Genomic DNA, 13,298 nt, shown 5'->3' with positions numbered 1-13,298 from the left:
GGAATTAACTGGAAAGAAAATAAGAGGCTGATGGATTTGGACTATGCTGATGATATTGTACTGATTTGCTGAAGTATTTACGAGATGCAGAGGGTGCTTGATTATCCGGTGGAGGAGGGAGAAAAAGTGGGATTGGTAATAAATTGTGGACAGGCTGATATTATTAATATGAACGTGGAGAACCAAATCGATTGTGCAACTGGGAATAATGTGGTGAAGAATGTAGAAAATTTTAAATATCTGGGAACAATTGTATCATCTAATGGATCATTAAACAATGAAATTGAGGAGAGGATTAGACAGGCTTGGCAAGCTGTTGGAATGTTGAAATCTGTTTGGAATAATAATATACTTTTGGTACATACTAAAGGAAAGATTTCAGAAAGTATTAGGATTTGAGCATAAAATACTGAGAAAGATTCTTGAGGTAAAGTGACAAGACAGAGTTACAAATGAAAGAATAAGGGATATTACAAGAGTGGAACCAGTTGATGAATATGTTAGACTGTCTCGCTGGAAATGGTTAGGGCACATATGTAGAAAAGAAGGCAGTTTAATCCAGGATGTGCAAGAGTGGACTGCTAGAGGAAGAAGAGGCAGAGGTAGGCCGAGGGAAACCTGGTTGAGGACAATGAAAAGAGAAGCAGGAGAGGAGTGTTGGTGGGACCTGAAGGAGATGGCAAGAGACAAACATTGGTGGAGAGAGTCCATCGAGGCCCTGTGCATCCCGGGGGGTGCCACAGGAAATTATTGATTGATATTTTTAAGAAGCATATCTGTAGTTTGGTTGGGGTCATAGAGGGTTTTTAGTAGGCAAGTTGGGGTCGTTTCGTTTCATTTTTAAAGGCTCCAACATGCTTGCATGTGTCGGCCTTGGTCACCTAATGGCGGTTTTCCACACTGCACGATCCATTGCAGCCTCCCTGTTCAGTCCCTTAACCCTGAGGTCACATTTAATGACCTCATCCCATGTCTTTTTTGGTCTACCCCTCATAACCCCACCCCCAATATTAACACTTCTCACCTAATTATCATCCCCCATCCTCTCCACATGTCCAAACCATCTCAATCTACCTCTCCTCATCACAGCACCAATACACTCCAGTTCCATCCTACCTCTCAACTCTTCCATCGTAAACCCAGCCCCCCCTGACCTTGCACGCAGGGATGCACTACACATCCACCTAATCATTGTCATTTCTGTACGTTTAAGGCTGTGAATATCCTCTTCCTTCACTGCCCAGGTCTCACTACCATACAGCATCACACTCCTAACACATCCTGCATACAAAGACCCCTTAGCACGTAGGGAGAGTTCTCTCAATGTCAGGAGAGGCAACAGCTCCCTGAACTTCTTCCACTTCTCACCCTAGCCACAGAGCTAGCTCCAGCCCCACCTCCAGCACATAACATGTCTTCCAAATAACAAAACTCTTCCACACACCAGCAAGTTCAGTCCTTTCATGCCTGACAATCTCCACCTGCTCTCCTCGACATGCTGCACACATAAAATCAGCATTACCTTGCAGTCTACCTCTAATACCACTACGTCTCTTGTGTACCCCATTTATCACAAAAACAAACAAAGGTTAAATGCAAAAAAGTGTCCAGTGATCCCAGTGTTGTCTGGTAGGTCCACGTGGTTTTTCTCATTTACCGGATGGTATCTGATACAGGTATACAATGGTTTGTCCAGGGGTCCTTAGAGTGTTCGTGATATCCAATATCCAGTCTAGCAGGGTATTGTAAAGTGAGGATTCACTGTAGTTAACTCTTGAGCAGAGTCGGCCATCATGTCAAATAGCAGTAGTCTTAGTGTTAATTTCTGTCATTCACTGATTTTGTTGTAAACACAGCTCAGCTAGGGCTGATGCTTCAAAGGCATTTGCTTATACTGTACCTCTTTAATTACATGGGCTGTATGGCTGATTATATTATCATGAAGCATATCTGTATCATGAATCACATTCCATGCAGATACCATGAAATACAATGTAATAGGTACAAGTTACTGGGTAAATGGAAAGTCTGGAGGCCAGGGCTACTAACATGCACCAGAGTCGATGAGTGTTATCAGACTTCTTTTTCCAGTGTTTCATATTGTATCATTCCATAAAGATGCAGACTACTTTTTTAATGACTACATTAACTGACCAATACCAAACTAGTATTATAACTTAACTGAAGATCCAGGGTGGTTAATTTTTTTACCAGTTAGTGTCCAGAAAATTACAGGTGACAAACCAAATATTTTAAATGTACGATGATTATTGGCTTGGTGATGCGTTTCTGAAGTGCACAGTACACCTTGGCTGCAGATAGTAGGCAGTGGGAAATGGTGACAGACTGTTGCATGAATATAGTGTATATTGGATATCCGTGTAAAATAACTCTCACTTCCTAAATAATTTAGTGACACATTAAGTGTTATTAGACTTAACATTTGCACAAGCTTTTGTACGGTGATTCACTTTTCTGATCATTACATTTGGTATACAGGTGCTGAATGTGGCACATTGTAAGGTAAATAAACAAAGTAATCTTACCTTTAAAAACTGGTAATCAGTGAGATGTCTGGGTTGAGTTGTCCAAAGGTTGAGTTTACTTGCCTCCAGTTGTATAGGCTGAGGTAAAAGTTGTAACATAAGCCCAGATTGTGATCCAGTTAGACATTTATATTTATGTTTTGAGACCAATGACATTTCTGTAATATATAGGTCCTTTCATCTGATAGCAGCTCTCCATGTGTCATGATGTGTCACACATATAGCAGCTTTCCATGTGTCATGATATTGTGCCACACATATGGCAGCTCTCCATGTGTCATGATGTTATGCCACACATATGGCAGCTTTCCATGTGTCATGATGTTATGCCACACATATGGCAGCCTCCATGTGTCATGGTGTGCCACACATATGGCAGCTCTCCATTTGTCATGATGTTATGCCACACATATGGCAGCTCTCCATGTCATGATGTTGTGCCACACATATGGAAGCTCTCCATGTGTCATGATGTTGTGCCACACATAGAGAGCTGTCACTGGGTGAAAGGATCTACTCATGCTAGCATGGTCAGTGGCCACTAAATGTAAATGTCGCATTGGGTGACGTTCATGGCCTAATATTTGTCACTAACACGTGCATCATGTATGACAATGGAAAACAGAATGCCCAAGAGGTAGCCTAATGAAACTGGTGTTCTTATTCCAACTTTTTCTATAACCTACATGATCAGGCAAGCTGCATTAGAGCATCGTGATTCCAATCTCATTGTGACAAGGCCCTCACTTTGTAAGTAGATGTAGCTGAGGGGTGTAATTATACAGAGAAAGTTATCTGGCCACCCATCTCGATAGCATAGTTTTAGGTACTTGTAGAGAGATAGGGCACTTGATTATGGATCGTTAAGCTCAGCCAGAATAAAGTAGTGAGACGTAGTGTCAACGAGGTGAGTTACAGCACTCTTGGGTTACTAAGTTTATTGAACACAGTTATAAAAAAGTGAGTTACAGTTACCACAGCGTGAACCTAACGGCGGACTTTCTCCCTAGCCCTTCTCTTCCCTTTCTCTCTCTAACCCCCTTCTCACTGTATCTGACCCTTGTGTTAACGGGCCTACTCTCAAACCCTTTCTTCTGATCTGAAGGGAATCTCTCCGACATTATATACAGCGTGGAGAGGATGTGTATGGTAAATTTCCTATCACCTGAACTAACCGACTAGGGCTGGTTACTCCACGTGTTTGGATACGTCATGAAATTCTTGGTCATCTGGCCTACGAGGAAGTTTGAGATACATCGTATGGTTAAAGAGTCTTGATGGTCTGTGACAACAAAGGTTGTGGATATACATTATGCGAATGAACATTCCTGGTCCATCTAGGCAAGGGGATGTGTTCTCTAACTCTTCCTGGAGGACCCAGACATAACTACCTGTTCTACAAATTGTTACCTGTAGCTATATAGTTACATACAGTATTGTGTTATAAAGGTTGTGGATATATATTATGTGAATGGACATTCCTGGTTTGTCTAGGCAAGGGGATGTGTTCTCTAACTCTTCCTGGAGGACTCAGACATAACTACCTGTTCTACATATTATTACCTATTGCTATATAGTTACATACAGTATTGTGTTATATTATGCCTACAACTCATTCCTGTGTTGCAGCATGAACACAGTACATTAAATTCGGTTATAAGTGATTATCCTCTTTGTTAATGATGCATAATACTTTAGTGTACAGTGCTTATCAACCCTGCCTTTAATTTGTATACATTTTTTAGTACCAAAACTCTAGGATGACATTACATTAGTGAGAGAGTAAAGATGTGGGTAGGCCCCTACTTTTGATGGTGTTCTGAAGCTTTTGATGAAAATGGAACATATCTGCCCTTTCTCTGTCATTACTGACTGTATTGTGGGATGCAGGCTAATCACATTTAACAATTACTGGTACTGGTATTCCATAAATGACCATAAGAAATTGCTGGTAAGAGCTTGCTTGCCACCTTTGTGCACTCACTTTTAATAATGTGACTGGTAAATTCTTTCTTATCCAACGGCTTGAACTTAGCGAATTAGTATTAGTACAGTATGCTGTACTAATGTCAGTAGATTATGAATAGCTGTATGATTCTGTACATGACCTTTAATATACAGAATATTTCTGAACAATCTCTTGTGCAAATTATGCTTCAAGCACAACCATGTTTTCTAGAGCTGTGATTTAATGCACAAAGCAGTTACTGCATTCTACAGCAGTACTTCGGCTTCTTATTATGTGGAGGCACTTATATTCATGCAATTCCATGTAACACACCACATGCCTTCCATTTGGTAACAACCAACCCTCCTTTAGCACCGGCAGGCTGTTTGTCATATCCCACTGTTATTAACCTTAAACCCCTTGTGCACTGTAAGTTTTCTGTAAGTGTGTGTGACATGGTGAGAGAAAATGCCACGAGGGCAGGCTGGACTCATGCACAAAGGAAAACATTCCCATGTATTTCATTTGCCCCAGAAATTGGTTATACTGGTATAAATTGTATACCATCATCTTCCCTTATGTTTATTCTATATGATAAGCTAATAAAAACACAAAATTAATGAGTAAAAGTACTGTGAAAGTACCAAAATGAGGTGAGAATACTGTTTTTCAACAGTGAAAATAACTGCCCTACACTCTAGCACAAAATTTTGCCTGCATAATGCAAGAGCTAAGCATATATCTAGATGCAGCTTTCGCATGGTGTTGTCGGAATTCTGATATGACCAATATTTTTTGAGTAAATTACCAAAAATCACGCTATCTCCCCTCCCCCCCGAACCAAAAACCGAGCGAATACCGACTATTTGAGAGTGTTGACCTGGAAATAGACACCCTCTCCTATGATGCACCAAATATTGATGCATTTCATGCTAAAATATAATTTCTGGTGAATATTTTTGTCCAGAATTGCCTAATCGACATTCCTTCAGACCAGCACTGACGAGTGTGTCATAGTGCGTCATCGGTTCCCCTTCAGACTAACACCGTTTTGACACATTTTGAGTCATTGTGCGCAAAGGGGTTAATACCTTCACCCCAAGGATGAAGTTTTTGCAACGTACAAACAAGTTTTACAGCTTAGGAGAGACTTTCTAAGCTGAAGGAGTTAGATATGGCTTTTATTAATCCCATTAATAAATAAGTCCTTTTCCAAAATTCAGTAAAAGCATGTACAAGTAAAGGGAACAGACCAAAAAGATATGTCATCTTATTCAAGGACTAAAGAGAGTTTGAGTTTCACACAGCTGATTGAATAATCTGGTGTTATCCAATGTCAAATACCATGAGAAGCAACTGCCTTCAGTTTGGAACTCGTACAACCTTAAGATTCATTAGACCACTTTGTCCATTTGGTTATAAGGTCACATCCACAGTCACTTCTTTTTATTAAGATGCCAACCTGCAAAATTTTTCACTTATCATTGGCAGTGATGTTGAGATCACAAACCATTAACATGAGCATTAGCTCTCAGGTGACTGCCCTTTCCTCTCTTCCATTCTTCCTCTTCTGTCTTTCTTTCCTTCATTCTTCCCTCTTCCTTCTGTCTGTGGTTGACTCTACAGTGAGTGACAAGCCAAATGGTTTCCTGTACACCAGGAAACCATTTACTACACTGGGTGGTAAGTATATAACCAAATTATGGTGCCTGGTGGTTTAGGGAGTAATTAAGGTACTCCAATCGGATTTAACCTGTGCAGGTTTATATCCAAGGGGTGGTTGGGGTTTAATGCTCATATAATACCACCCAGGGATGAGTGAGGCTGGTCACTCTCATCTTAAATGTCAGGACCAACTTGCCTAGCTTCGGGCTGCTACTCTTCTCATGGGGCAACACAGGTTGAGATGATGATGATGATGTTACCATGGATTTCATAGTGAGCTCCATACCTCCCTAATGAAGCTTATTGTATTAGAGATTATTTTGCCCAGATGCAATAAGTTCAACTGTGGAAGCAACCTGTAATCAAACACAGTGCTGGCGGGATTAGTAAGGATGGTACTATTTGAGGTCTGGTTGTACCTGTCTTGCTGGGACACTACCTGTCTGAGGATTGACATAATATAATCTTAAGGCTACTCTATTCGTTGCTCCATTAACCCCTGAAGACCGCAATTGTTTCAGGCAGGGTTCCTCCCACAACCGCAGTTCGGGGGTGTTTTGGCGACTTTCACCAAGGGCAAATTGACTGTGTTCTGGCTAAAGAGGAAGAATTTACACACCTGACAATGCAATCCGTACCCCCGTAGGCCTAATGGTTACTGCACAATCATGCATCAAAGTTCAAAAAAAGTTTATGATAGTTACCCCTCGAAAACAATCGAAAACATGAAAATTTTGATAACTACCTATTTTTCTTACTGGAACAGGTAATTTCAAAGTGTTATGTCACACTGACCATGAAAACAGGTGTATGTAGGTATAGGGGAGATTACTAGACTGTGGAGAGATAAAGTAGGCTGTGGAAAGTAGGCCTATAGGTACAGGGGTTGGAAATAACCAGCTTTTCGCATGAAAAGAAAGCACTTCATTGTGTTCTGTAACATCTACCATGATAACAGGTGTGTATGTACAGTAGGTGTGGGGAGATAACTAGTGTGGGAAGTAGGCCTACAAGGCCTTGGTGGTACTTGGGGGAGAAAAATTTTGGGAACAACCAATTTCTCTTGTGGAAACCCTCCATTTCAGTGGGATTTGTCATACCAGTCATAAAAACAGGTGTGTATGTAGGTGTGGGGAGATAAAATAGGTGTGGGGAGTAGCCCTACAAGGCCTCATAGTCATTCCAAAACTAACACTGACGCATATAAATGTTTATAACCATCAAGGACATCAAAATAAAGTTGAATAGTGCTATAAATGCATGCATAAGAAAGGAAAAAAAAAAGCATAATTTGTTTCCGATTTCTCTTTTTACCGACCCAACTTCTCGTTACACATTTATCACACCGTTACAATTATCACATTATCATTACAATTCATCACACTTATCGTTACAGTTTCGGCAACAACCAAATTCTCTTGTGGAAACTTTCCATTTCATTGGAATTTATCACACCAGCCATGAAAACAGGTGTGTTTGTATGTGTGGGGAGATGAAACAGGTGCAAGGAGTAGCCCTACGAGGCCTCATAGTCTTTTGAAAACTAACACAGGTGGACACTACTCAGAGGTGACAATCTGGGCAGGTAGGGAGAATGAAAAAAAAATAATAATAAGATGCGTCGTATGTAGTACAACATACAGCATTCTCCAACTACGTACGTACAGAAACTGGTTGGTATGAAATGAGAAATGAACAGAGTGAGGTGTAAAAATTTGGGAAGAAGTTGAAATAATATGAAACAGGTACGTACATCAGGCCTGACACTCAGGGGCCTGTTGGGGGTTGGAAGGGTAGTGAGGGACAAGGAGGGAGAGATGGTGTAGGGTTTGGGGGGGATGAGGCTAGCAGGGAGGGAGGAGTGGCAAGAGAGGGTGGGAAGGGACGCAGGTTGTTGTGGGAGAAGAGATGCAGTTGCGTGGAGGGGTGGGAGAGTGATGGGGGACAAAGAGGGCATGAGGGAGTGGAGTAGAGGGTGGCATGGAGGCGGACGAGAGGGGGGTGCCACCCCCAACACCCGGGTTGGTCCGATCCCCCCCACACCACATCAGGGGCGAGTTCTCATTGGCCTGAAGCCATGTACGTCATAATCGGGGTGGAGCAAGCGCTCCACAGTTTTTTACAGGCCGCGTCCAATTGATGCGATTAGGCATTTTGGCATAAAACTCAAATCGCATCAGATGATGCAATTAGGACTTAAGGGGTTGACCAGTAACTATTTTTCTATGTAACTTCACTACTGACACATTTCACTGCATTATTCAGTTTTTTCCTCCACTTTGCCATCCTGTTGAAAACAAAGTACTTATATATATATATATATATATATATATATATATATATATATATATATATATATATATATATATATATATATATATATATATATATATATATATATATATGTATATATATATATATGTTGTAGATACTGGTATAGACTGTATGCATATATATATATATATATATATATATATATATATATATATATATATATAAATATATATATATATATATATATATATATATATATATATATATATATATATATATATATATATATATGTATGTATGCTGTAGATATATATATAAAATATATATATATATATATATATATATATATATATGTATGTATGCTGTAGATATATATATGCTGTAGATGCTGGTATAGACTGTATATATATGCTATATTTTCTGCTATATTTTCCACTGCTGTCATGAATTATTTTTTATCAGTAACACTGAATAGTACACCCTCTATTTAACAGACGTATAGAGGAGAACAATGAGTTGCTAAATCTGAATTTCTGTCATATTCAGTGTCTGGAAATTATCTTAATTAATGAACACAGGTTTGCTGCACTGGATACTTACCCTAGTTTTTTAGATATAGTATATCCCAAGTGTTCCCATATTGTGTTTTAGTTTCCCATGGGCTGAATACAGTAGTGTAAATCTCAAGCCAAGCCATCATGTAGTTGTTTGATTGGTTGGCTGCATCTGTGTTACCGTATATGGTTTGACTGTTGAACTGGCCCAGAATTCATTAAAGCCAAAATTCAGTAAATCAAAGTTTTTTGTAAGGAGGGTTTACTAAATCTGTTTCTCACATACCTCACTTATATTTCCTGGTTTTACTTTGTTTCTTGTTTAAAATAAGTACAGTAAAACATCAATATAATGGACTTCAGTAGACCGGAATTCACTTTATCGGAAACGAGGAGCTGCCGTACTAAATTCTTATGTCGAAAAAAGTCCGATTAAGCCAGAAGCAGTCCAGACTGCCTGACCACTTAGCCATGTTCACCACAATAAGGTAAATAAAAGACATGTTAATAAGTGTACAGTACAGTATTATTATACAGTACATGTCATACCGTTTGATTATTGTAGTGAATGTATAATACAGTACTGTACTGCAATGGTAGTGATAACAGTTTAAAAACAGTTGATGTGATCCGGAATAATGTCTGATGTATCAGAAAAAGTCCAGGTTAGCAAGGGGAAGTCCGGATGTCGCTTTTATCGGAATTTTGCCTTTTTTGGCATGGCTTGGACCCCAAATTAGACCGTTATAGTGAGGTTTTACTGTACTGAACAGTAATTCCTTGGTTATCTTGCACTTGGTTATAGCAGTTTTCATTATTACAGCTAGATGAAAATCTGGTCTCCTGCTGTTACTGTGCATTTTTTTGGCTAAAAAAAACTTCATTATTGCACATCAGCGCTGGTTTCTGCTGACAGTGATGGTGCAGAATCTATGGTTTCTAATAACTTTCAGGGATTCAAAGATGAGGCCCTACTTGAGGAGTTAATCTAAGGTGGCGGAGACCATTAACTCTCCACCCCCTAGCCTCAGAACCCCTTACCTCAAGCCCATCTCAGGTCCCTATATGGTACCTGTTTCTGTTAGTGTATTTACCATAACAGTATACAGTAGAAGTACAATTTTTAGGCATCTATGGGACCAGGCTAGTGCCGAAAAATCAAAATTGCCGAATTATCAAAAACCCTACCCACTCAATACCTTATACGTTTCGGTGAACACTATCATCACTACTCATATCATTACAAAAGTGTTTGGAGAGAGTACTGTATACTGTTTGATACTGTACAATACTGTAATGAATACAGTACTATACATGAATATGAAAAATAAAGAAATTAGTGAACATACTGTATATAAATGTAATGGTACAGTAGGCCTACAAGTTCACATGCACTTACCTAAACTTATAGTAGGTTCCTTATTTACATATGTACAATAGAAGGGGTTGATTGGAGTCTGCTACTGCTGGAAGAAGTCCCCAGCAGTAGAGGGTCCTCATGGTGAATTTCAAGACTGACGAAAAAAAATCGGAAAATCTGCCGAACGATCAGAGATTTTCGTAAATGGGACTATTTCTCAAAACTGCCGAAATGTCAGATTTGCTGGGGAATTGGATGCCGAAGAATTGGACTTTTACTGTATATATATTTAGTGGGTCTAAATTGTTGTAAAAGGGAAAATTTGGATTTACAGGTGGGTTGGCCAGTACCAGTTAGGAAAAATCCCATAGGTTTTGTGCTTTATCATACAATTTCATTATCATGTCCTAGGCGCAGTACCATTTATGTCAGATAATCAAGGGATCACTGTACTTTATTACTTCCAATTGGAGCCCACTGCACCAGATATAAGCATGTAGTATCTGCCTGTCCTCTGTGTGATATCCAAATAATTTCTGTATTGCATAAACTTGTGATATAACCAGTGTACCCCTTTAGTTAGGACATTTTTCTTCTTGCTGGTATCAGACAGCTTTATTCACCTAAGAAGAGTGTCCTAGTAATGAAAGAGGCTATATCTAACCCCTTCAGTTAAAAAGGAGATTGTTGAAGGCTGTATGTGACCCCTTCAGTTAAAAAGTAGGAGGTTTTTGAAAGGTTATATCTAACCCTTCTAGTTAAAAGGAGGAGGTTATTGATGGCTACATTTAACTCCTTCATTTAAAGAGAAGGAGGTTATTGAAGGCTATATCTAACAGCTCCAGTTTTAAAAATTTATCCTGACATGAATAAAATGGTTTAAAGATAACAAGATGAAAGATGTCCTAGTATCAAAGGGGTTAAGGTGATTTCTCTACATAGCCACGTTAAAGAAGCTTGTGATATGGTAAACTAAATTGGACATTTAGGTATTCTTGTGTAAATCCAAACTTAATGCCAGGAAAAACTGAGCTTTCATTTGCTTTCAGTAAGTGGTGCCCATGTCTAGCTGACTGTCTTAACCCCTTGAATCTGATTTTTTTTTTTTTTTTTTTTTTCCCATATCTCCAGACAATTTATTCAACTTAGAGGAGACTTGTTGAGCTGGAGGGTTAAATATTGCCTTCATTAACCCCTAGATCCCCTTCCAAAGTTGAATAAGATCATCTGGTGGCAGTTTTGTTAAAATGAAAAATAGTACAGTACATTAATCACATTCAAGAGGTAAAAAGGATCTAGTGTTAAATGCAACTTTTCTTGTGCACATCATAATTTGGTGATGTGAGCAGAATGGTAGATACTTGTGATGTGCTGTTGGTCTCTGATACAGTATTCTGGGATATATTTATCACTTGTATTTCATATGTTTTATAGGAACCAAAGAGCTCAGGAGCATAATGTATACCCTTTCAGAAGACAAAATGTAAAGGAGCTTAAAGACTGACAATGAATGAAAAATCAGTCCCCCCTTAAATGACAATTTATAAACTCATCTTTATAATTTTTCAGATTACAATACTGTACTGTTCCAATCCCTTGAATCCAATGATGTATTTTTTATTGCCATGCTATCTCCACACTGTTTCATTCACCTATGGATATAAATTTTGAAATATAGGGTTTAGGTATAGCCTTCAGAACTGTAACCTCATCAGTATGAGAGATCTTTCTTAAACTGAACAAAATTATCTGGAGGTATAGTAGGTAGAATAAACATAAACAAAAACTGTCATCATATGCAAAGGACTAAAAAATATACAGAGCCAGGGTTTTATGTTGCAGTATTACTGTGGAAGGTGTGTTTATGAGGTGATCAGGATCCCAAGGGATTGAGTGGTGAGTGAATGGGTCTGTGATCCATATCATAGGGTATGCTGATGATTAGTTCTCCCACCATATCATTTTTTTTTCTCTCTCCCCTCATCCCAGCTGTGGGTGGGAAAAAGAGGCAGGATCGTTATGATGGTGATGATGATGATTACTCGATGACTAGGCAAGGAACCATAGCCTTCTTCTCATAGCCCATTTAGTCCAGGGAAAGCTTTCATTTTGTTCTTGTTATCCCCTGGCATTTTTTTCAGCACAGGATGGTTTCCAGACTGGAGGAATTAGATACAGTGCCATTAAAGCCATAAAATATGAGAGGCTTTTCTTGAGTTGAATGAAGAAGTTTGGTGGCAGCAAACTACAGCAATACATGCTGTATTTGCATTAGTCCTAGCTTTCCCAGTTCTGTCAGAGCCTTTCCATTTCTGTTATTATCTGAGCTCACCTAAGGGATGTGGAGGGGGGCTGGAGGTGCTGTCGCAAGGGTAGGAGGAGGGGGGTCTCTCCGAATACCTGTTCGTGGGGAGAGATGCCGTCGTCCCAGGGACAGGAATTCATCCCCCACTGCACAATCTTGACGTGGGTTGGCCAGTCTTCATCCTTGGTCTCTTCTATTCGAGCCCACACCTGGTTGAGGAGGATGCGATGACTCCTTTCACATATTCCATTCCCTTGGGGCCAGTAGGGAGAGGAGTGCGAGATGCGGTAGCCGAAGATGGTGGCGAGTTCTTGCCATATTCTGCTGGTGAACTCTGGGGTGTTGTCTGAGTGCAGGGCTTGGGGAATACCAATGTATGGGAAGACGTGGCAGACGAGGGTGTCGGCCATGGCCATGGCGTGGTGTTCCTTGGCCGGACAGGCAATGAGAAATTTAGAGTACGGTATATATCCACGAAGGTGATGATATACTTGTAGCCGGCTTTAGGTGGTAGGGGGCCTACTACATCCACGGACAACAGTTGCCGTGGTTTGTGGGCGGTGATGCTTCCTGATGGGCCAGGTGTGCAGGTGATGTCCTTGCCTAGCGCGCAGGCCTGGGTAACTTGTTTGGCCAGGTTGGAGGG

General features: G+C 39.9%; 1 protein-coding gene across 1 annotated transcript; it reads right to left on the bottom strand.

The window, feature by feature from the left end:
* Positions 1-12,675: 12,675 nt before the first annotated feature.
* On the bottom strand, positions 12,676-13,068 carry LOC145415583 (igE-binding protein-like). The gene has a single exon (XM_080284803.1). The coding sequence runs from the start codon at positions 13,066-13,068 to the stop codon at positions 12,676-12,678; it is 393 nt and encodes a 130-aa protein (XP_080140929.1).
* Between the last annotated feature and the right edge of the window lie 230 nt (positions 13,069-13,298).

Source organism: Coenobita brevimanus, chromosome 103 (genome assembly GCF_032717465.1).
Source record: "Coenobita brevimanus isolate Jiangsu-jjx chromosome 103, ASM3271746v2, whole genome shotgun sequence".
In the NCBI taxonomy this organism is placed as follows: domain Eukaryota; kingdom Metazoa; phylum Arthropoda; class Malacostraca; order Decapoda; family Coenobitidae; genus Coenobita; species Coenobita brevimanus.
The sequence above is the reverse complement of the archived record's forward strand: the minus strand, read 5'-3'. Positions and strand labels throughout refer to the sequence as shown.